The sequence below is a fragment of the Melopsittacus undulatus genome, chromosome 1 (assembly GCF_012275295.1).
Source record: "Melopsittacus undulatus isolate bMelUnd1 chromosome 1, bMelUnd1.mat.Z, whole genome shotgun sequence".
NCBI lineage: Eukaryota > Metazoa > Chordata > Aves > Psittaciformes > Psittaculidae > Melopsittacus > Melopsittacus undulatus.
The window spans coordinates 141,459,125-141,484,950 of record NC_047527.1 but is presented as its reverse complement, the minus strand read 5'-3'; the positions used below and the strand labels follow the sequence as shown (position 1 = coordinate 141,484,950).

Here is a 25,826-nt window from a genome sequence, read left to right as displayed (position 1 = left end):
GTACGGCCTTCAAACACCCTTCTCTCTCTGTGAACTGTGCAGCAGGCTCTCAGGTGCTCTCATCCTCCGCTAAGGGCTGCTGGGGTACCATTACCGTCTTCCATACTCATTACCATATTTTGAGAAGAGGTATTCAAATTCACATTGTCTTTTACCAGCCAGTAACAAATCCGACCTGAAGCAATGTAAGAGCAGGTTCTGAGCACAGCCTTTCACCCATTGTACTTGAAACAGCAAATCTTACACACTGACAGGACAATCACAGCATCAAGTCTAATTTATACCTTTTGGAAAAGAAAGCAGCCTCTGAGTACAGACAACTGCCTAAATGGCCAGGCTCAAAGGGGCACCAAGGCCAGCTGCAGATCTGGCCTTACTGGTGCACACCACAGGTGCCAGGACAGTTTAACGTTTTCATTCACAATGGTGGGTGATGGGGCAGAGCTCACCCTTGGCATGTTTGCAGGTAACACAAAACCAGAAGAAGACAATACTGTGCTGCCATTCACAGGGACATCAACGAGCAGAAGACATGAGCCAATACATGAATCTCAGGCACCAGCACACACAGGGACCAGAGAGCTGGAAAGCAGCTTCACAGAAAAAGCCCTGGGGAAATAACAGGAATGTGAGCCAGCCACATGCATTCATGCAGTAATACATGCACCCTTGCGGCAAAGACATCCAACAGCTCCCAGATCACCAGCAGGTCACAGTAACACAGTGAAGACTGCTGGATGGAAGATCTAGTAACAGAGACACATTGCAGATTATACCTGTGTTTCAAACCACTATTATGTAAATATATATATATTCCTCTAATGTACGTAATTATTCCAATATACATTGATATACTATCTTAAAATAACAGACATGTTAGAATAACATATATATTGGAATAATGTTATCTATAATTAATATATATTAAGACCACCAAAACTTCCAAGTTGCCCAAGCAGTGCTACATTGCTGACAGGACAGTCATCTACTCCTGCCATCAACCAGTTTAAAATTCATCTACTTGAACCCACCTTTCATGTGTCAGCTACTGTTTCTCAGCAAGGTGACTCACCTGACAAGGCTCTATAAATTGGGTATTCAGCATATTTTAAGTAATGTGGTCTGTGACTTCTTGATGCGTATAATGAAAATGGAACAAATACATCGCTATCTATTGTGTATTTCATCAACAAAGCCTGCAAAGGGGCAGCAATATTTTCTGCTGAACAAAGTATTTACACAGGCATACAACTGCAAAAAAAGGTTTATTTTATTGCCCACATTATTAAACACTAAACAAGACAACCTTGTAGTTTATACATTAGGAATGTAAGTTTTCCAGGTATAATGAAGAAAACACTTCACTGTAAAAAGGTGAAATACTGCATTAGGAAAATACAGAACAGTGTCACACATGAAAGGAAGAATTGGAAAGAGTGTGGTACACTAAATTCAAGCTCTCAGGTGAAGACAGACACCTGCAGACTGATGCAGCTATTCCACAGACTTTGGTGAATATTAGAAATGTACACATCTAATCTTAGAATTGTACAAATACAAAAGGCAATATATTACACACCTATATACAGCACTGTAACCCTCAAACACTGACAAAAGGTATCAGACATTAAGTAAGTTAGAAATCTCTAGAATCCTCATAGAAATCAGAAGAGACTTCCTTAGAGAGAAGTGTAGCTAAAATAGCGCTGTATTTCTGTACCTGTCAAATCTGTCAGGTATTCAAGGCAATTCAAGGACATTTCACTCCCTTTGGAAAAGTCACTGAAGCTCTACAGCAAGTGGTTAGAAACCATCCGCTTTTTGCACAAATGGTACAGATTCTCACAACAAAAATAATTATTCTCAGCTTCAACAGTTTTGAAAGCTCGAAGCCGTAACTGGAAACAGTGCCCTTTGATTTAAAACAGTAAGGTCAGTTGTAAGTAAGTGTCAGCATTAAAACAACTTCTCTTATTATAATTTGAGAGGATTCAATCCTGCATACATATTCTACAGGGAAAGCGTTGTTTGGAGTGTTCTCCACTGCCGGCTAGACAGATTACAATATGGGATGTCATTATAGGTCTTCCTTACACTCTTAGGAGACCTCTACTACATTAATACACATTTTTCATTCATCAGTCTGAAGTAATCCAATAATGCTCAAAACCCAAGAGCCTGACAGTTTTAGAAACACCACAAAAGAATTAATATACCTGGCTCCTGCCCTGCTTCCCCCTACCTGCAATAGACAGATATTTTGAAAACAAATAATCCTGCCCTTCCTCTTCCCTATACTGCTTTCCTGCTTTTTTTTCTGTCTATTTTTAAGGAAGGAAAGAAAGAAACACAACTGAAAGTTTACTGCTCACACCAGGAAAGAAATTATTCAGACTTGATCAGTATCAAACATGTAACGTCAGTTCACAAAAACATGCTCATTCTATAAGTTGCTCCAAAGACCAATACATAAATACTTATATGAAGCCACATACGTATAGAAACAGCAGCCTTTAGTACCGAGAACTTTTCATCATTTTGTCCAAAAAAGAGTGTGAAACTTTATGTAATTTGAGTTGCACCAGTATGAGCCAATTGGCCCCTGGGTTCAAGCCAGAGCAGTTAGAATAATTAGCTGGAGAAAATAAAAGGATAAACTATAGACTAACTTTACTTTAACACTATTTGACTGGTAGACAATGGTACTGTAAACATGATGACATTTTAGATCCTTCAAAATTCTATTTATAGCTAAAGTGACTAAATCTTCCCAGTATAATAAAGATCTTTTAAACCAACACCCAGCTTGAAAGAGTGTGTACTGTGGAGATACCAACCAACCACAAACTAAATGAAACAAAAGAAAAGCAGTAGAATTACTTCAAAATTCTAGTCCCTTGACACTCAGAACTAATACCATTACAGCAAACATCTATCAATTGCAATTTTGTGTATCTAGTCTAGTTTATGTTTCAATTTAAATTACTGCAAAGTATTTCCTAAGTATTCTCCAATGCTACACTGCAAGAGCAGATCAGGAGGCAGCTGTAAGTTCTGCAGGTTATTTCCTCACACCATCTAGAACAACTCCAAGGAAAGAGCTCCACATTCAGTATGTGTAGTACTAGGCAGGGTTTGCTATCAGCTGCCTAAACCCTCCTACTGCTTGTGGTTACACATGCTCCAAGCGGCCACAGGCATTAGTCAATCTGAAATAATTGTGCTGTTGCAGAAAAACCTGTTAAAAAGGCAAAATTTTCTGCCACACAAAGTATTTACAAAAACATACAACTTCAAACAACCAGTTTATTTCACTGGCTAAAGTATTAAACACTAAACAGGACAAACCTGCAATTTATACTTTAGGAATGTAAGTTTTCATGTACAATTAAGAAAACACTCCTCTGTAAAAAGCTGAACTACTGCATTACTAGAATAGAACAGTCACACAACAAACTGAAGAATGAGAAAATGTGGCATATGCATTTAAAGTCAGGCTCTCAGGTGAAGATGAACACCTACAGACCACTCCAGCTATTCCACAGGCTGCAGTGAACATTAAGAAAGGTCCACACCTATTCTGCAGCCTTAAAAGCAGAATTACACAACTTACTTGTCCCTATCAACTATCTCTCCTCATCTCTTTTCTTTAACCAACCAACTTATTAATTGCTATAAACCTGAATAACGTTAGCTGCTTAGAAGTTCCTTGTGCTTCAATTTAAGTCAAAAAAGGGACACCTAAACCTATCTTCAGGCAAATGGGAAAGTCTACCAGAATTTTAGTTTGCTTTGTTACAAGATTCCAGACCATAAGGGATCACTAGCTGCAGAAATCTGGATGGTTGGGAATGACTGTGACTTATATCTTACTACTTCATTCATAATAAATTGTCTGTCAGCTAATCACTGCTATTGGAATAGCTTTGTCAGCTACTGCTTCTCCAAATTTCTGCATAAGAAGTTTTAATACCCATTGTTAATTAAAAGCTTAACATTATAAAAGTTGGCATCAAACAATGTCATCAAACTAGCTGAGGGTTAAAGGTTTGGTAGCCTAGAACAGGCTGCTGTTTTAGAATTTCGAACTAGAAAAATAATAGATATAAAAGACTAGGAATTACAGTGCTAGTTATATTTACATTATAATTTCCCTTTGTGCTTGCAAGTTACTGAAAGTACACATCCTTTGGTAGTATTCTCTTAGTCTCAAGTAAGAAGTCCATGTTAAACACATTCACACTCCTGATTTGCTTGAGTCAGTGCAAAGAGCTCACACCTTCCTGCATAACATTGTTACATAAGCACATCTCCTCCCCATAAATAATAACAATACTGATGACAGTGACTTTTCAGTGAGTAGCTTTGTGCCTTATACTAAGAATCTGAAACAAAAACAGTCTGTCACAGGATTCCTAAGTCTAAAGAGTGACTACTATAGCAACTGGTAAGAACTCCCATCTGCAAGTATTGCTGCTGTATGACTTCTGGCCCAGTTTCAAAGACATACAGAAAAACCAAAATGCTTTCATAATTCAGACTTGTAAATAAGCATGAACATTGTGTAAATAAGCATGAGCATTGCAACGTGTACTAACTATCATTACAAAAAACACTAGAACATCAAACACTGAACTGATGCTTCTAGTTTTACATGTAAGCACAACTTTCTCATGGCTAACACACAAGAATGTTTGTTCTTACAATGCTGGTCCAAAATGCCATGTCCATACTGCAAGACTCAGCTTAAACAGAACAGGTCCTTGCAGTTTTGCCTATGCCAAGTAGTACTGAAACAGCAGAATCTGAGAAAGAGGATTTATTTGTTCCCATACTGTGCATCTGTAAAAAGCCAAACATCTTGGTCAGTGGCTAAACAACCAGTTAATGCTTCTTAGACTGATGAAAATGTCACTTCATATGAAGCCATAAACAATTGGGTATACCAATACAGTAAGTCAAAGAGGAACATTGTAAGCTATTAGAATTTGATGCAAAATAATTACAACTGCTACTGTCAAATATGAGCCAAGTAAGAATTTACAGGCTTGTGGTTTAAGAAAGTAATGTGTAACATATTAAGGAGCTTCATGTATCAATGCACTGATACCAACATAAACCCTCAATGTTTTAGTTTTCATACTTGCCAACTGAGTATCAATCTGTTGACAAAGTTATGCTAATACTAGGAGGTCGCTGCTGGTTAGGTTGTTTGCTTAAGATCGGAAAATCTGATCTTTCTGTTCCATATATCAGTTTTTCCTCCTGGAGACTGCAAGCTGAAAACCTGTTTGCCTCTGTACCAGATACACCACCACGATTATTTGGAACTGTGACACCACTGACTTGTTCAAAGGATTTACTAAACACTGTAGTGGTTGTTCTGGCCAGACTGTGGCTGCCAGGCTTAGGCAGGGACTGGCTAGTTGTCAGTGTCAGTCTCTTCAGAGAGACAAGCTCTAGATTCTCACTCATGGCTCTCTGAGTTTGTTTTCGTGACAAGTGTTCTCTGCAGGTTTCTCCTTCTTTTTCTTTTCCTCCAGCTTTGCTTCCTCCAGACCTTCGTTGGCTCTTCCCTAATAGGTTCTTACTGCTCGTGTTGCTGCTGTTAGATAGGGCAGACTGACTTGTGCTAGAAGTAGCCCTAGAGTAAAACCCTTCATCACTTTCAGATACTTCGATCAGCTCTTCTTGTATCTCTAAATCAGTATTACCTGTATGTTAGGAAAAAAAATAAAAGAATTAGCATTTGACTTTCTCACATTAACTGGTTTTATGTATTGCTAGATTTTGGTATTTACAAGCACCAAGCCATACAGCAACAGAAGAGAGAATAGAAGACAAACCACTTACCTATTCCATTTTATTTTGGAATTAAGTTTCATTAGAATAGAAAGTTGCAGCAAATAATGCTGCATTAACTAGATCAAAAGCATGCCCAGAATCTCATTTTGTAGTGATTTGGAAAAGAAAACAAACAAGCAGTCTTGTTAATTCATGCAGATTAGAAACTTAAGAAACCTACAGATTAGAAGATACCACACAGAACAAAACGTGTAAATCTTATTCTGAGCAAGTGCTTCCAATACATGATTTTGCAAAGCTCGTTAATTATAAAAGTGTGTGATCAATGCTCCAGGGCACCCAGTATGGCACTGGCATGTTTAGCAACCTAAGAATGCTTTAGGACTGAAAGGTCACCTTCTGCATCACAGGTCTAGTGGTATGAGTTGGAAACTCAAGCGCAACATGAGATCTCCAGTATACCATAAAAGGTGAATTTCGCAAATCTGAGGTACACAGCAGAAGACTGTCGACATCCATTGTGATGGATTCTTCAAACCATTGATCACTGGATTTTGTAAACCCAATAAATAGAGCTTAATGAACTCAAAGGTATATTGAGTCTCAAAACGTATTTTGTTGAGATTAAATAAATCTACTTGTAAGTATGTTGCCATAGTCTGTGGCACAGACGAAGCTGTATGCAATACATGCATTTGTGTTATTACACATGCAAATATATTAACTGCATACTTTAAATCTCCAAACATGCAGCAGTGACCCTTTCAATCAACAGTGGTACCTTAGAGTGCAGCTACAAGTGCTCTGCTAAAACTGCACTCTGCCAGATGAGTTTATTCCATCCTCCATCATTTTTCTTACAGATTTCTGTCTCCTGATTTCTGGCATGCCTTTGCTGTCAGTTCTAGGATCTGTAGCTGTTTCCTGTACTCCCTGTAAATGCTGAACATCATTCTCTGCTAGTGCTCTGCTCTTTTCCCCATTCCCGGTCCTCTCTCCAGCCACACTTGTGACACTAATCTCAGGTATGATAAAGTTGCCCAATTCAGTAGCATCATTACCATTCTCTGGTTGTTCTAGAATTAAAGATGGATAAGAAAAAAAAACAACAAACAAAAGATGGCTGAAACAAAACATGAAACAAAAGCCAATAGATACAGGTGACTAAAGCATTATAAATTAAAGCAGATGTTCATATATTAACCTCTTGTTAATTAGCAGTATTAGCATGTAAGGAATTTTGCTTTATTTCTAAATTGCAGGCTTAATTCTTCCAAATATTGGCCTGCACCCCCATACTGGAAAGCCCCATGCTTGCTCTTTCAAAGCTGAAATTTCTAAGGATCATCAAAACAAACATTTACCTGACTATCAGAAATCAAAGAATTCCCCATAATACACTTCTATGACTATATTCTCTGTATCACCATGCTAAAGTGAAACTTATTTTTACAATGAAATAGCATATCAGCTTCACATGTTACCATGCAAGACTAGAAATTCAACACATACAATGTCATGATGCTGCACAGTGGTCAGCCTGAAAACTAAGAGTGAAACAACTAAGCCAACCTAAGCACACTGATTCCCATTTTCTTTCATCATATCAAAAACTGTTTTCAACCTGGAAGATTTACAAATAGAAAAATTCTCCAGTTACTAAAATCAACCTATTCAGATAAAACCTATGGAGTTTTACTGCATTTTTTGCCACTCACTAACAACATAAATGTAGATCTCCTCAGCCTTTTTAAGCATTTTATATGAGCTTACAACTAAATCAGTTTGCAATAAACTTATTTGTCACACAAGTCAGCTTCTAAGTACAGTTGAAAAAACAGGGATTAAGCTGGGAGGAGGAAAGCACCACAACTTTCTGCTGCACTGGGGGGGGGGTGAAGGGGACAAGGGGAAATTAAAGTGAATACCACTGCAGCTTGTTTCTAAGATTACTTCTTTTCATCTGGGTAAGACATCACTAGCACATAAGCAAATGCTCAATCTGACCAAAAAATTATTTCAAGACAGTCAAAGATTCCTGCAGACAGACAAAAAATCCTCAAGCACAAAGCAAGCTCCACTGCTACTTAACGTCTGGGAACGATGGTCGTGTGTCAGCACAAGAGATTTAATAGTGATATTTAGTAATAAGAATGCAATAGTTCCTACAGGGTCTTGGTAAAACAAGTCCCAGCTCAGAGGATGCCTGTCTCTACTACATGGAGACAGGTTTCAGGCGAATGAACTCTCGAAAGGAAAAAAGTGAAAATAAAAATGGGAGTTGAAACTTTATGGAAATTCCAAGTATATGCAAGTAACAAGTTACAATCCTAGCAACCTGTCAGCTCCACAGTGTTTGAAGTAGTCTCAGTATCTGAAGGTCTTTCTAAATGTATTCAGAATTGCTTTGTCAGCAACTAGCTCTATAAACAGAAAACTGCATTTAGATGACCTGGAGAAGAAGAAAGAAAAGAGAAGCCATCAGTTACAGACAGTCAGGGCACATCCTCCATGAAGATGTATACCACAGAAATACAAATGAGCAAGAACTACACTACTGCTACATATTCATATACTTTATATATCTATATATATACACACTTATGCAAGCAATGTGGCCACAAACTTGAGAAGACTAAAAATGCACTGAAAGCACAGCTCAGAATAAAGCTCAGTTGAGCTCCTGTGTTTTATTCATAACAAAGCTCTTTCAGACTGGAGGATTCAGTAAGGACGATCCAGACTATACTGTCAGTTTGTTACTGCATATGACAGAAGCTCGCAGTACAGACATTTAACTGACAGTATGAAGTACAAATTCAGGGGAATTTATGATGAGATGATTTTTCACAGAGGCAGCTCTAATGCTTTTTAGCTGAAGGAGATACCCCTATGCACACAGTGAGGACTCTTGTGCAGGCACAGTGCACTTCTAGGTCAAGCAGGCTGCGGCACTGGGCTTTTTGCTAGCATTTGCACTGCCTGCATTTATCAGGACAATAACTCTCAGAGCTAGAAGGTTATTCGAGCAGGGATGGACACAACTGTCCCTTGGTGTGAGAGCTATCCCTGATTTTACCTGCAAATGCTAAGCATCAAGATTTTAACTAGTCAATTAAGTTGTACTATCCAAAGGAAATGGCATTAATAATTGTTGCTATTAGCCACTAGCTTCCTGATATTTAGTAGAAAAATAAAGTTAGACCTGTTTCTGTGTTACTCCTTCTAATAGAAGACTTTTGCAGAAAGTGCTATTGTCAGTCACAAAGGTACAACCAAGCACCATGAACTGCAATAGTAATAATAATAAATAATATCCACAATAGTGGTAATAATAATACCACCATCATATACAGCCTTTTTTCTAAAAACGTAAGAGCAAAAAGGTTAGCAAGGAGAGAAGATCAACACTCTGATTGGCCTCATTACTCTAATGTAACTATGTGAGGTACCTGCACTTTCTCTATGGCAATCTTCAAACTCCTTCCTGCTACCCCATCACTGCAGCTACAGGCAGCTTACTCCAGCAGAACATCTCCCCAGGATCCACTGATCTCCATACACTCATGTCAATTCTGGTAGAAACTTCATTTAGAGCCAGGATACCAGAGGGAGGAGAGGGCAGAACAGAGCTTATTGTCCTTTCCCCTTCAAGGGCAGAAAGGCACTAATTAATCATCCAGCTCCAAAGGAGACTCAAACTGCACAGCAGAAATTAAAGGAGCAGAGGAAAAATATTTTGTCGCAGATTCTGCATAACAGCAATACTTATAGTCTGGTGGTGTACATTTCTAAATGTAATACACTGCTGTGATATAGCACTTTACCCATCATTGCTGCATTCCCACAACTGTGTAACAGTTACCATAATAAACTGTGAACTGGGGAGGGTTTAGGGTGAAAATGGATGGAGGATACACCAAGCCAAAAAACTGAAGAGTTTTACTCAGTATAATTATGTCCAGTCTTTTAGTTAAATGCTATTAACTACTTCTAATGAACTACCTTTCTCTGGCTTTAACACTGAGCTAGAGGAGAAAATTAATGAAACAAATGGGATACTGGGTATCTTAACTACCATAGTACCTACAGTCTCATGGCATGGATAAGACTACACAATCCATGCTTTCCATAATAGTATTGCCTCTTTATTTTAAAACTTTTAAGAACACCTAGAACAAACCTTCAGCTTCGTAGTACTTGGTTTTAAACAGAATATTGCTTCAAGCTGGACAACTCTGGGGGCATATCTTTTGTGAAAGAGCTATTAAAACCCAGTGCACAAGGCAATGTAGCAAAAGAGAAAATAAAGGACACTGCTAGACAGTGTAGAGATGAAAATAAATTACACCAGTTTGAAAGTTAATACAAATGTCTACAGCAACTGAAGGAAAACTGCATTTGGAGTCACATTCTGAATGTTATGAGTAGAACAACCAACCTTGATAAATGCATTTCATGATTACCAGCTGCTAAGAATTCATGGAAAAGATATTTCAGTTATAGCCTACCTTATTATTATGGTTGCCTAGATCATTTACCTCAGATTGCACAGGCAAACTGCCCATTTGGACTGTAATTCAATTTTAAGCACCACAAGCTCAAGCTGCATTTCCTGCACAACAACATTAGCATTTTGAATTATTCACAAGAGCATCAAGTTTATATTCCAAAATTAACATTCATTCCAGGTTCCTCAAAGTTCTAACTAATTCAGGAATTCATAATGTTTCCAAAAAAAGTGATTCAAAGACTAATGTTTCTAAACCTTGTGTACTACATGAAAATCGATTTCTGCATTGGGGAAAAAAGATAACAACTTGTCTCTATTCTCTAGTTGATGCCTTGGGTTTTATGTTATGTATCATACCAATATCTGTTTAGCTCTTCTTATTCAGTCTGTTACATCAGATTATTTCTCTTGCATGCATTACACCTCTACACAGGAGTTCTTCCCAAACAACACTGTACAGGGCAGTATGGCAGATTTTATGTCAGTAGGGAAAGCGCTGCTAGGGCTTGCTTTGGTTTTTTCCTAGCTTCCATAAATAATCATTCATTTAGGTGTTTGTGTCCCTCACCCACCATATGATTTTTCTGGTTTTCCTCTATTTGCAAACAGAAATGGAGATACCACTCAAGGCTTCTTTATAAAACATTTTAAGCTTTACGATTTCTAGTTATCCAACTCAACAGCACTCCAGAATTCGTTGATAAATGGTGGCTAGTATTCCTTGACTCTATAAATACTACCCATTTGTGATTAGATGGATTGATTTTGCAAATGACCTCTTAGTATCTCTAACGTACCTACCTTAGAAGGCCAAATGCGTAATACTAACTTGATCGGTAAGGAAGTTTTAAGTAAGGCCTCTAACTAATGAGTTACAGGGTTGAGTATTGCAACAAAATTAAATGTTAAACTGATCTTTTTCTCAAAATTGACTTCAGCCTTGAGTTCTAGCATAGGCTTGCAAGATCTGATGTCTGAAAACTTACAGTAAACTGAGGGGGTTTTAAATATAAAAGAATAAAGTCTCTGCTTCTCAGCTTCAAATGTATAGAAGCTATATATACTAATATAGAGAAGCTATATATTACATTACAGCTTCTCAGAAATGTAATTAGCTACAATTCTGTTATTTTACACAAATAGCTAGTGACTAAAAATTGTTACCCTTGCTTCCCCAAGGGATGCTTTGCTTCATCAGTTCTTCTGGTCTACATAATGTATAAGATCAACCTGCCTCTCACTTGTCTCCTCTAGCTTCCTCATTCATGTATATAATTCACTGTTATTATTATCATGTTATAACTCATTATACTTAAGCACAAAAATAAACTCCACAATTAGTTTTTCCCTTACACCATGGGAGAATAGTAGTTAGGAGGTACAAGGTTTGTCACCTGATTTCTACCAATTCCAGTGTTTATTTTAATTCAAACAAGCACCTGTAAGCACAAGCCTCATTATTTTTTCTGCATGCTGACCTTGAAGATCTATTCTGTGTCTTGCTTTTATCAGGAATTGTGGGGCACTGAATTATATTAATAGGAATTTTGAAATCAGGAGACCATCCATTCTGACTTTAAAAGGCTTTTCAAGTTAAACTAAACAATTTTGTTAGTATTTTATAATGAAAATGTTTAGAAGATTAGATGAAGTAGTATATGCATGGAGCATTTACTGTTTAAAAACAAAACAATTGGAAAGGCAGTTAGTAAAACATACCATAGACTCAGTTTCAGACTAATATTTACACAGCCTTCAAATTTACAACTTCTCCCACAATCTACCATAGCAGCTCCCCTCTACACCCACCCTACAATGAGTGATTTTCTTCCTCTTCATTAAATCCTGTATCACTGAGGCAAATCCAAAGTTTTCACAATAATCCAAACAAAATGTTGAAAAGAGTTTTTTTGTTAAAGTCCTTGATCTTTCAATCCTCATCCCTAAACACTGACTGCTCCTTACTTGGGTCATACTGACTAGATATCACCGTTTATCTCATCTTGTCCTGCTTTATGAGATTCCATAAAACACAGCATTCTGCTCCATTTCTATGAGTTGTTATCCTCATTTCCCTTTCACCTTTCTGTTATCTGCTGCAGGGCACACTTGTCCCACCCATTTTCCCTTGAACATCACCCCTGCAAGAAAGCAGTAATTGTAAAAACTTCATGATTTCTGTATCTGCTGAAAAAGATGCATTCTTATAAGGATGGTTCCAATGCTGATTCTGTAACATTTACTTTTTTTTTGTAAATGCAAAGACAAAGGGAATGTTTATTTTCATACACTTTCAACTCCTCCAAACAAACTGTCACTCAGCATCCCTAATCTGTGTTCCCTGCCACCATCTCATCTGATCAAGCATCGGAACCACTAAAAACTAATAGCTGACAGAACTGCCAAGCTTCAGAAGGATTTGTCCATTTAAAAGCTGAGCTATCATACAGTTTTCTTGCACTCACTCAGTAATCCCTGCTTAACAGCTGTAATCATGAAGAAAGGAGAATAAATGATAAAGACTAAAACATCTTGAGATTTCAGTAATGACTTGTTCCTGGACCTCACTCAAGTTAGACACCAGTGATTTGCTTCTCAGGTCTGTCTGACAGTTTAAAGCAGTTTTTAATCAACCAAAAAAGTTTGGTCGGTTTAACCTTTGTTTGCCCCTCACTCCCTCTGGCAGCTTACTATTGGTACTATTATCACCAATGTGTACCATTACTGCTCAGAAAGCTCCATCATAAAGTCATCTTCGATCAGCATATTGATGAAGTTTTCTCAACATTTACCTGAATTAACTCTCAGTCTCTCATGTTATGTGACTTGCCAATATTTTCCTAACCAAACTGTCCATACACTACAAAAGCTCCTACAGTACACATCATACAGAAATTTTTATGATACTACTTCACAATCTTTATTGAACCTTTTAAAGAGCATTCTTATCTACACTCACTCACGTAGCCTGGCACCAGAATTACAAGGCCAGCAGAACAAGACACTGTCAGTTGTGATCGCTGGTCCAGTGGCGCTTTCCTCATCTGAAGTTGGTAGAAGAAATAAATATAACAGTGCTCCTTTGGCAGTTCATTTAGCACTATGTTTCTACCTCTGAGCCCAGTTCCACTTTGTGGAAACCCTTACACTAGTTTGCTCGAATTGCTGGTTTTGGCTGGGACAGAGTTAATTTTCCTCACAGTAGCTGGTATGGGGCTATATTTTGGATTGTGCAGAACACAGCATTGATAATATAGGGAGGTTTTTCCTTTCAGAGTCCAGGCCTTTTCTGCTCCTCACACCTCTACACCAGCAAGTAGGCTGGGGGTGCATGAGAAGCTGGGAGGGGACACAGCCAGGACAGCTGACCCAAGGGATACCCCAGACCATATGATGTCATGTTCAGCATATAAAGCTAGGGAAAGAAGTACAAAGCGGGGGGAACATTCACAGTTATGGCATTTGTCTTCACAAATAACCATTACACATGATATAGCCCTGGCAGGGGTTAAACCACAGCACCAAAATGTAACTGTTCATGTTCTCTACCCTTAAATTATTTCAATAAAAATTGGATTCAAGAGAGATGAGTTTCTGCAAAGAGCTGTTAAAATATCTGCTTTGCTTCAGGTACTATAAACTACTTTTCAGAAGACAGGAATATCAGTCTCTGTAAAGAATCTATAACTTTGTACAGCTCCCCTCCCCTTTCAGAAAAAGGGGATTTGTGGATTTTGTTTGTATGTTCATTTATTGTTTGGTTTGTTTTATTGGGATTTTTTTAATCAACTTCCCCCCCCCCATGATTAAGAAAATTTAAGGCTCCCATTCACCAGTCAAGAAAATAAAAACCTCCAAACTGCTGCCTGCTTACTAGCAAGGAAGATGCACAATAACAACATTCTCCGTATTATATTAAACACATGAAAAAGTTGAGAATTCATGGCAAAATATGTTACTTACCATGTCTTTTCCATCTGTGCCCTCGGATAGACATGCTAGTCACAGCATTTCTTGATATTCTGGATGAAGTAGGTGTAATTTCAACCTGAATGCATCTTGTACCGTCTTTACTAGATTTCATGGCACCTTGAGGCAGTGAAGCTTTTATTGCGTTAGCAACCTAGAATGGAAAAAATGCAGTTAAGTTCTTAACACAAAGATGCAAATTTTAGAAGAATTCCGTCAGGGGATTGCAGCTTAAAGTCAAAAAGCACACCAGCTTTTTACACAGCTCGTAAAGAATGCTGGTTGCAATTAACTCTCAGAACTAACATATGCACTTTGTTTTAAAAGTGTTTCCAGTTCAGAGATGTGACTATTAATTCAGAATGCTTCTGTACTATCATCTAAGCTCTCAAAACTTAGAAGCATTCTACTGAAAATAGCTTGTTCACTACGGAAGGTGACAAAATAACTAAATGCATTGAAAATACCTGTGCCTCTGTGTGCATACTTACAGATCTAGCTGTCCACACAAGTACAGCCACATACACCCTGTGGGATTTAGGTTCCTTGTGTAATGTTGCTTCATGTGTGTTCACAGAAAGGATTTCCTAGACTAAAATTTTTACTCACAAAAATGCTGAAATACAATACCTACCAGTAAAGGTTCTGGATACAGTTCCAGCTGTGCTCTATACAAAATGTCATCCATAGCTTTACGAGCCAGATCCCATTCTCCATTATAACTACAAAGTAAATACATACATAATAATAAGCATCTATATCAACAGAAGAACCTTCCTGGTCACATAACCTTCACAGACTTAGCATCCCTTCAGAGCTCAGTTTAGAGGGGTTGAACTACTTGTGTTCACTAGCAATAAGCTTGCTATTTAGTGAACTTGTTCTGAAGTACCATCTATGAAGACATAGTTTTATTTACAATTGGCCATCCTGAGCAGTTCAGAAATTACGTCATTCGTTACTGATCAGCTAGTCATGAAATACTCTGAAATTCAAGCAGAACTGCATTAATATTACTCCACCTTTTGAGTATTCCTGCATTTCTAATCTTTATTTCAGTTAATAGGAGAGCTTCAAACATTAACTTGACTATCAAAGGGCAGAAGACATCAGCATTTCAGAGAAAAAATAAGACCTTTTGTCCTTAACTAGACTGATGTCAAAACTAAGCACACAAAAATGCAGACAGCACACAGCGGATGGAAAAGGGTTGGGGTTTCTTTAAAGCTGTTTTTTTCACATCAGCAATTATACCCATTAAGTGCTGTTCTAGCCCTCTTTTCCCAGTATGATGTAACTAGCTGGAGAACTACATTCTCTTCCTAAGGAGGTCATAGCTAGACACAGCATCATCCACTAGAAAATAAAACATTTCAATGGTAACATGCCTAAACAAGTGTAGAAACTAAGCTGACATTTCTTTATTTTGTATGCATACAGAAAAACCCAAACAACTTACAAGGCATAATAAATTCCTGTTAGCATCTGCACCATGAATTCAGATGAAACTGGAATCCTGCAGTTGACTCCCTTGTACTTTCTTACTTGCTGGCGAGGATACCCACAGACACAAATTCTAGAAAAATCATGCATTTTTCATTAGCAACTAATGTGGAACCAACCACCTTTGTATAGAATACTACAAAACTACGTGCTTAGTATGCATTTTAACTACAGTAGACCCACACGAAGGTATCCATCAACAACCTTGCGCTGAAGCAGCCTATTACTTATAATGGAAGAAGGGTATGCCCTCTGCTGGCAGAGTTCAAATCCTTCAAGAGACATCCTAGATAGGCCTGTTACATTTGTACTACAGGGGACCATGAAAGAAAACTGCCAGTAAAAGCCATTCTGGAACCACACATTTGCTGCAGAACAGACAAAAAATAAGTTAATGATACTTAAGGAAATAAAGCAGTATAACAACTATAAATATTACAGATAGAAACGTAGGCGACATTGCATATAAAATGGAAGTTGCAAGCAAGTTGTCAAGCAAAGAAACCAGTGCTCTGGTCAAATAATTACTAAAATTATCCTAAATTCCAGTAAAAGTCAGCTTTAGAGTTTAGTTCTGAACTAAATTCCATGTCAGGTCCTGTAGACAACATATTTTGTAAAACAAAGATATTGGGTAGTTCGATATTCAATTCGTCAGCTATTACATGATTCGTAGAATGACCTTTAATGACATTAAGCAAACTACGTCTCCAAAGCATAGCCTAGAAGGTTTAGTCTCAGACAGCTTCAATTCTTCAGCTTCAGTATCAGAGAGCTTTTAAATTCTTCTTAGATCTATATTTTTTCAGGAAAATAAAATAAATAAAAATATATATTGTTATCATAGTACCTTTCAAATTACTTTCAGGAGTCTTTTTATTAACACTAAGTTCACCACTAACCTACTGCACTTTTTTCCTCTCCTGTCTATCCCACAGTACATCATCACACAGTCTTTGACTACATAAAACAACAACAAAAATCCAACAAAAAGAAGACTGTACCCCCAGGATCTTTATAGCTCAGCAGCAATCCTAGTCTGCATGTTGTATTGAGCGTGATCAAAATCCGATTCCTCATGATGATATCTCCAAGTTAAAGAGAGTTTAAACACTTCATCAGGAAAGACAGGAAGCCACACTAGTGACAATATGCAAGGAAATGAAAACAGTCCAAGACGTGGATGTTTATAAAGGAAGAATCATAGAATAGTTTGGGACAGAAGGGAGACTTTCAAAGTTCATCGATTTCCAACCCCACTACCATTGGTAGGGACATCTTCCACTAGCTCAGGTTGTTCAAAGCCCCATCCACCCTGGTCTTAAACATTTCCAATGATGGATTGAGCATTCACAGTGTCTCTGGGGAACCTCTTCCAGTGCCTCACCACTCTCATTGTAAAATTTTCTTCCTTATGGTCATCTAAATCAACCCTCTGCCAGTTTAAAACTTTAATCATTTGGAAAAAAAAAAAGTCAACTTTACAAGCAGCTTTTGGGAACCTGAAGCTTTAAAAAAGAAAAAAAAATCAAATTCATTGCATTTCACTTTGCAAATGCTGTTTTAAGTGTAATCAACCTACAAAAATTACCTTGAACAAATCTGACACAGTGACTGAAGAGAAACTGCAGGCATGTAGCTCAAGGCAGCATTGTAACAGAGCAGAAGGAATGTCAGCACTTCAAACCTGGAATTTACAGAAATATTAAAATTACATTACCAATTTTATTTTTTTAAAAGCAAGCAAGTTTACACAGACATTTGCAAGAGCTATTTGAACAGATTTGGTATCTCATTTCAATAAAATTGACAATGGAGCAGTTTGGTTCTGTCAGCTCTTCTTCACGTAGTAATATGCACTGCTAATCTTTCTGCATCTACATTTACATGTCTTTAAAAACAAAAAACCCACACAAGACACCACATTCACCTACCCACCTTTAATCTTTAACTATATTAAAAATTACAAGATTCGTAAGTAATTCTCGAGCAAAATCCTATTATACAGTTTCACCTGTTCTGTGCTGTTAACATCTCCCTCTGAGGATGAGGTCCACTGTATACAACCCTGGACAAACCATGCTGTGATAAAGCTCCTTCGGTGAGAGCCATGGAGCCAATGCTGGAAGGCTAAAGGAAAAAAGGGTCATTAAAAACATGTCTGCCTGATGTCTATTTTCATTTACATTGTAGCAAGACAACAATCAGTAGCATCATATTTATACATGAATTTTCAACAGGCTTAAAGTTATCTGCCTAGCTGTCTTAGATCTGAGAAGTTATTCTACACCAGATAAAGTATATGGCTTCAGAATCCAAAAAGAAAGACATAGCTGGTGCAAGGATGTTATGGAATTCTCACTATTAAGTTTTGAAGAGGCCTCAGAGCCCAGTTAGTAGTCCTCAGAAGACTGAGAAATATGTTCCTATGTCATCATGCAACACATTAAAACTAGTTTTAACTTTTACTCTTAACAAAGAGGCCCCCAAAGCATACTGCCTTTTTCAATCAGTAACAACTTCATGTTGTAAATATCACTTACTTCATGATAGACTGAAGGTTTGGACAAAGACGGAATTGTGAAACACAGCACTTTGCTATGTCCCTCTTTGTCAACTATCTCCTGAAAGAGACAGAAGATACCAATGGTTACACCGTACTACAGAAACCAGGCATTCAAAATGTTAAATGCTGGGTGGGTGTAAATGGATGAAGAAAGCCAACAAATTATTATAGGGACAGACAGAGATACTATAACAATCTGAACTACAACCTGAAAATTATCTCTGGATTTGCTTTCCATCACAATATATTTGCTTTGCTTCTGAAAACTATATAAATGATTTAGCAAAGGGCACACACACTTTCATACACAGTTCACCCTAAAAGCTCTAACTGGGAATGTCAATACGTTTAAAAGTGTTAACTTTTTTTTTATGCACTGTTTGCTAATTGTGAAGATTAACACTTAATAATTCTGTTCTGAAAACTATTTACTCATGAAGTAATAACTCTACAAGTAATTTCTTCTGGAAATACAGTTCTGGAATGATTGTGGCTGCATATGGTTTGATAGCAGCAGACATCATAGTATTTGTAAAAGGCCAAGTTTGATAATTCCTTATTTAGAGAGTTAAAACAAGCATGGATGCAAAGCTTAAGAGAAGCTACTGTCCTGCAAGTTACCACCACAGCAGTATGTTGGCAGACTTCTACTCCTGTTAAATTAGCAAAAGATTAATGGGTAAGGGAAAAGAATAAAAAATATGTATCACAGAAGAGCACTGAAGTACTTCAAATAAACTTCAGAAGTTGCAAAGCAGACCTGAACAATATCCAATACCACACACATAAAAATTCCTCCCCCCCCCAGCTTAATTTCAGCACCAGATTTCATGTATCCAAAGGTAGAGATCAGAGAGAGAAGCTTTAGTGTCTCCTAACATCCCTGCCTTTGGAAGACTGAAGACAAACATCACTTAGTAATTATTAAAACTCAGGTCTTCAAGTAGGATATTGAGTGGTAAAGGAAGACTGAGAAGTATCAAAAAGGCATACAAAGCTGTTCTATCTGAAGATTTATATAGGTCCTCCACTCCACAAAAACCACCAATAGTTTTAACTTCATTATTGCTTCTGCATCAACAATGAAAACTGTTTCCTCAATTTATGGGAGGAGAAGGCACGAGAAACTGGCTACATCCAAACTTTTAAAATCTAAAAATATCAGTATTTTGACTTTTCATTCTAATCAGATTTATAATTAAGTTTTGGGAGTGCATTTCAAGAACTGAAGTGTACTAGGAAAAAAATTGATACCTACAGCCAGAAACATCAACTGCACGCATTACCACTGTGTCTCCAATCTGAAGGCAGAACAAACCAGTTCATGATCTCAAAGTTCAACCACAGTAATTCCATACCCCTGACAATGTAGCAAATTTAGAATTATTCTCAGCAATATCTGGTTTTTCAATTTCCTTCAGCAAGAAACTCCAGGACTCTGTTGAGCATGGTTAATTCCTTCACATTCCAAGAGGCTATACATTTACAGAAGGATTACTATTTGTATCAGGCTAGGTCTTTCCTCTTTCCTTTAAAAACAAAGTAGCTGCTTAAAGAGCAAAGTATCTAAACAGGTATCTAAACTCACTACCTTTTCAACCTTGTATACTGAAGAACAGTTCCATTATGATTGTTAAAGTTACAAATGTCATACAACAGCAGCAGAGAGGAAGAAGTCAGCATCAGTAACAAAGCATTCCTTCAGCATAAGCATTCATTATTTTTTAGAGCAGAAGGCGGGGGGAGTGTTTCCAAAGATCAAGTCTATCTGCAGCTTTCTACAGAAACTTGCTGTAAAAGTCTTAAAATCACAAGCAGCTGTAGGTGGATGGCTATGTTACTAATGGAGGAAGAAACTGTTCATAGATAAGAGAAGACGTTACTGGACCGATTTCAAGCTAAACTGTAAATGTTATCTCTCCTAGCAGAAAGACAAGTGATTGTAGCCACATCCATCAACCATTTTAGATTACTTCGTCGTGGAAATAAAGGAGTGAATTGACTTAAGGCATAAGATAAACCAAATGCTTTCCAGGGATATTTTTCTTCTCAAATACAACTAGGCACACAGAAAACACATGAAGTCTGCACTGTGAGTTGAATATAAGGGCTCAGTTCTTTTTAAGTAGACACTTGGGTAAAAAAAAGTGTTTTCACTTGCTTGGTAGACACTTGAGATTATTTTTAGAAGGATGGAAGGTGCCTTCTCCAGACTTTTGGAATGAGAAGACCTGAAGTTCATCACTCTTTCACTTCCCAAAAAGCCTTCCTACAACATCCAGAACAAACAAACTATACAGAAGAGAATCCCAGTGGACATAACACTAAGCTTTTTATAACAGCCATAAAAAGACAAAATGCGTAATTAAAATATGGTGCTCTTCAAGGTCCCTTCAAAGCAGTACTTTAGTAACAAACAGTATCTTTTAATATAAAACATGAAAAAAAAGGTGTCGAGGTTATTCCAAAATTAAAGACGACATTTAATTTCTCAAAGCTAAGCAATCTGTTCAGCAGTCACATGCTCAGAATTTGTGATTTTTGTGTGTTTTCTAGTCAAGAGAGTCAAAATACCCCAGAAAATATGGGCAACCACTTCAAAAGTAGGACCTCTAAAGGCTTTCAAGCAGAATGTAAGTTTAATCACCATATCACAAATTAAGTAATAAGGAAATTAAGAAGACTCATTTGCCTCTTTCAGCCATTAGTACATTAACACTTTCCAGGAACTACAAAAAGAGCAGAGAATATATTTACTGAAGTAAAAGAACTAAAGTTCATGTTGCAGATTTGTGACATGGATACCAATCTGAAAAGTCAGAACTAAGATACTCAACACTTTAATTCTGACATGAAATTGTTAATTATTCACCAGTAAAATGCTCTACAGTACCCCCACAAGCACACTAATATTTTTAGGCCTTAATAATTACATGCAAATACAAACCAAGTTATAAACTCCTAGGAGAAGAGCCTCTATGCATCCACTGCTCTGCAAATCCCTGCTGGCTGAGACAGCAAGATAACACCACATCAATTCTGGTAGAAACTGCAGTGTGAATCGCAGCAATTGTTCTTCACCACTGCGATAGAACTCGAAGAGCTGATGGCAAACTGGCTCCAGAAGCTGAAATACAAATGACAGTTGTGAATGAATAAAATATTACAAGAAACAGCAACTTTGTCTGGATCAATTCTTTGGACAAAACTATAAACTCATAAATATTACATTTTAGCTATTAGGGAGTGACTGATGCAATAATTCCTCAAGTCACCTTACACACTTGCATCTTTCATAACATACTTTCAGAAGGCAAAAGTAGAGCCTTCCATCCTGTACGAAGAATTAACTCCAACTACTCCTTCTTTCATTTTTGGCTCACTTCCTCCAGCCTCAAAGGCATAAATAGAGGATACTGCTTATCACAGAAGGGCTGCTCTGAATCTCTTCTCTGCCCAACCTGTAGCTGTGCCTGGGATTGCTCTGACCCAGGTGCAGGACCTTGCACTTGTCATGGTTAAACCTCATGAGATTGGCATCAGCCCACCTCACAAGTGTGTCAAGGTCCCTCTGAATGGCATTCCTTCCCTCCAGCGTATCAACCGAACCACACGGCTTGGTGTCATAGGCAAACTTGCTGAGGGCACACTCAATCCCATTGTCCATGTCAGTGACAAAGACATTGAACAAGACCGGTCCCAACACCGACCCCTGAGGGACACCACTCATTACTGGTCTCCAATTCGACACTGAGCAATTGACCGCAACTCTTTGTGTGGGGCCATCCAGGCAGTTACCACCACACCTCATACGATGCCCTCACAATCTCTGATATACAGGAAAAGTACTTAAACATTTCTTGCTATTCTAGAGCTCCAAAAGCATGCACAAATTGCCAGAAGCTTTTACCCACCAAACAAGAAGAGCTGCGTAACTCTCAAAGTATTACAGTAACTTAGTACAGAGTATAATTAGTTCATCTTTCCACTTACATTAAAATAATCCAGAAACTTAAATGTATTTATAAGTTTGAGACAGAAATGGGAAGCCCCAGGAGTAATTTTACAACCAAATTTGTTAAGCTGTTATAAATGGAAATACTATATCGAACTGGAAATAATACACAGAGCTAGAACAAGTTAAAAATAAAAAAGACTAAAAAACAATTAAGCAATCAGTTTACACTATGCTTCTTGACTTAATGCACATCCTTGTGCTAACACCTATCTCTACTAAATGACAGAACATAGTTTTAACCATTTTGTGCCAATGTACAGGAGCTATATATCTATGTTGACACATAGATAAAAGATTTCCTAACCCAAGTGGAAAATAACATCAAAACCAGTAGGCCCTAACAAAGCCATCTGAACTAGACACTGAACTCTAAAGCAAAAACTCAAAAGAGTGCACTCAAAAATACTTTTTGGCAGCAAACCCAGCAAACCATTCATAAGCATGGAACCACTAAATGATTTCTTAAAAAAAAAAACAACAACACAAACAAAAAAAACCCAAAAAAACCCAAAAATACCCAAACTAACCAACAACAAACAACATTTGGGTAGAAAAGACAAAAAGGGGAATTTAATTAAATCTTCTAAAATAACTTACTGGGAAGAAATAACAAAGAGGAGGATCCTATCATGTAAGAAACTACTCCCTGAAAAACGATCTAGGCAGCTGATGCATTTACATTAGCAAACTTCACAAAACGAACTCTGAGATCCCAGGTGTTTAAAATTATTTTTATCAGCTCCAGTTAATGCACTTAAAAAACCACAGAATTATCTAAAATACGATATTCTCCAATTGCTGATCTCTGAAAGACAAGATTCAAATGTAACATACCTAAAGAACTAGTTATGCTACCTTGCTTCTAATCTCCAAGACTTAAGATCTTAACAGTTCATCACCATGACTCACAGAAACAGACTGTAAATTAATTTCAAAATCAGGAGTGTTCAGGCTAGTAACAGATCTTCATTGAAATGTATTCCTGCACAAAATCCCCAAAAGTTTTAACTTGAAAAGAATGAAATCCAAACCAGACATGCATTTTAGTTTAGAGATTGCATTAAGATACCATAATCATTAGAACTGCCACTGCATGTCAGTTCAGAAAGCAAAGTACTACTCAACACCTTTCTGAAAATCCTTAAAAACTGCATATATGCATGTACTTTAGTGCTTGTAACATGCAGACCACATTTTCCATTTTATTATGCCTAGGTCACAACTTCAGTTGTTCAATGGAACAAGCTTTCGAAAAGCTAAGAAGCCCATTCTTCTACACTCCCCCCCCTTTATTGCAGCAAAGGGGACACCACCACCAGAAGAGCAAGCTGGGAAAAAGTCTGCTTGGTTTCCTAAGTGTTTCCTGCTCAATACAAAGAAAGCTGAGACAACATTTCTTACCTCCCTAAGTTACTTTTCAACCCAAACTATCTTAGCAGGTTTTGGTTCTTTTAAAAGTAATCTGGGCCAATTTGACCCCTTCAAAAAATGAGGAACTTTTAGCTTCTGATAGATACAGCTCTTTGGAAAAAATAATCTGAGAAAAATTTACAGCAAAGGTACAATATCATGCCAAGCTAAACTAGTCATCAGCTTTAACAGCAGAACATCAAAGATCCTTCTAGAAAACTTCACCAGCACAAGCGCTTTCCACCTTCAGCTTGCATATTTCACACAATTTGCATGCTTCCTTTAAGGAAGTATCAGTTCAGAATGATGTGCTTGAACTTTAAATGGCATATCAATAACTATGACAGGTACCCGTGTCCACATTGTTATCTCAGTTGAGACAGCTTTATATCAGCACATTTAAATGCATAACCAGTGAGAAGACAGATTTTCTTCCTCAAAATGCCACCACATGCTGTAAGCTAATATCAAAAGGAGCTAATGATTGTTGTTGTTTCCGGATAATGTTTTACATTAAAACAGTTCTAAAAGATATCTAGGCTGAAACAATTTTTAATGCTGGAACAGAAGAATGTCCAAGCAATTTCATCCCTCCTGCATTTAAGCTGCGTACAAATGTGTTAGACACTCCAAACACTTTATCTTCTAACGCAAATGCCTACACATGTAAAAGAACAGCAATGGTGTTTTAGGTAGAAAGCCAGAAAATCTTGAATTTCTGAAGAAAAAAACCCCTCAGAATTGTTATTTTTTTCCCATTGGATTCTTGAGTCAACAGTCCTTTAAATCTTCACATTTACTCAATATTCTTCTTGTATTGAACTACATTTTTCACTTACCAATGGCCCAGGAATCTCAAAAGTAATTAGTAAAATCTTTACAATCAAAACTACTATGAATTGGGTATTTTTTTTTTGCTATAGCAAACAAGTAGCTCATTTCTGTCACAAACTGATTTTTAATTATTTTTGAAACGCAAACAAAAAATCCCTTATGAAAAGCAAACATGAACCAGCAGGAAAATACAGTCACAGATGCAAATACATATGATTATTTTTTTAAGCATTTGAGAAGTAAAGAATGCATCCACCCCCAAGTGAGATTAATCACAATTTTAAGGTACCATTAGCTGTTATATTACAAGTACATTTATCCAAAGGTACATAGAAGATTGTTCATCTGGTTTTAATCTCACCAGTATTTCTAGCATTCACGCATTACACACACAAGGTAAGAAAGGCCAACACATATCCTACACCGTAAAGCAAGTTACCGTTACACAGTGCAGCTAAGAGATGTCAAATAACAGTTGAAAGAAATTACTTGTCTTTTTACTTGCTAGCTTGTAACTATTCTCACAACATAGAAAGCTCCAAGTAGCCCTTTCCACAAAGGGACAGGTACTCAGAGAACAGCCCAAGTACGGATTTTTAGGACTTCTCCCAAGGCAGCACAACACTCAGTCAGCACTGGCTTTTCATTTCAATTCAAAGTCTCACAAACAGGGAAATCTTTGATACCTTGCCCCCAGAATTATCCCAACAACCTTTTTAAGCAGAACTTGCATCCTTGACCATCCTGTTACTAAGGTCTTGGAGAAACCAAGTGGTAGTCAGAAGTAGTAAAAAAATCAAAGAACATATGAAAGGATTAATTTGGCTACCAACAAGGAGACTCAGATTAATTTACATGTTACACACATTCTGAAGACCAGACAGGCTTGAGTCAGTAGCTGGAATGACTCAGAATGCCTTTCTGAGCAGCAAAGTAAAATCACATTTCTTCTTTGCTAGACAATCTGGGAGTTTATCTACCAGCATTCTCTCTAAAAACGTACATACTGAAAGCATTTTACCCTCTGACCACTACCGGCATAATCTCAAACTTCAGAAAGGTTCCTTATGCTGGGTCTTTTCAGAAAAGGAATTAAGAGCTTGGTGCAATTTTAAAATAGGCTTGCTGAACAGTAGAAAGTGAGACAACACAGTTAACAAGACAACTAAAACCAGCTCAGTATGCTCTGAACACTTTAAACCAAGTGC

The 25,826-nt window shown here is 37.4% G+C and overlaps 1 protein-coding gene across 1 annotated transcript in view; it reads right to left on the bottom strand.

Annotated features, from left to right (window-relative positions):
• Positions 1-1,246: 1,246 nt before the first annotated feature.
• HYCC1 (hyccin PI4KA lipid kinase complex subunit 1) overlaps positions 1,247-25,826 on the bottom strand; it is a 45,123-nt gene continuing 20,543 nt past the window's right edge. The window contains exons 4-11 of the mRNA XM_034066049.1: positions 21,304-21,483; positions 18,334-18,414; positions 17,805-17,920; positions 17,382-17,477; positions 15,747-15,863; positions 14,922-15,009; positions 14,282-14,441; positions 1,247-5,714 (exon numbers count right to left, since the gene is read on the bottom strand). Of these exons, the coding sequence (XP_033921940.1) occupies positions 5,158-5,714; positions 14,282-14,441; positions 14,922-15,009; positions 15,747-15,863; positions 17,382-17,477; positions 17,805-17,920; positions 18,334-18,414; positions 21,304-21,483 (1,395 nt within the window). The 3' untranslated portion in view covers positions 1,247-5,157. The remainder of the gene's footprint in view (positions 5,715-14,281; positions 14,442-14,921; positions 15,010-15,746; positions 15,864-17,381; positions 17,478-17,804; positions 17,921-18,333; positions 18,415-21,303; positions 21,484-25,826) is intronic.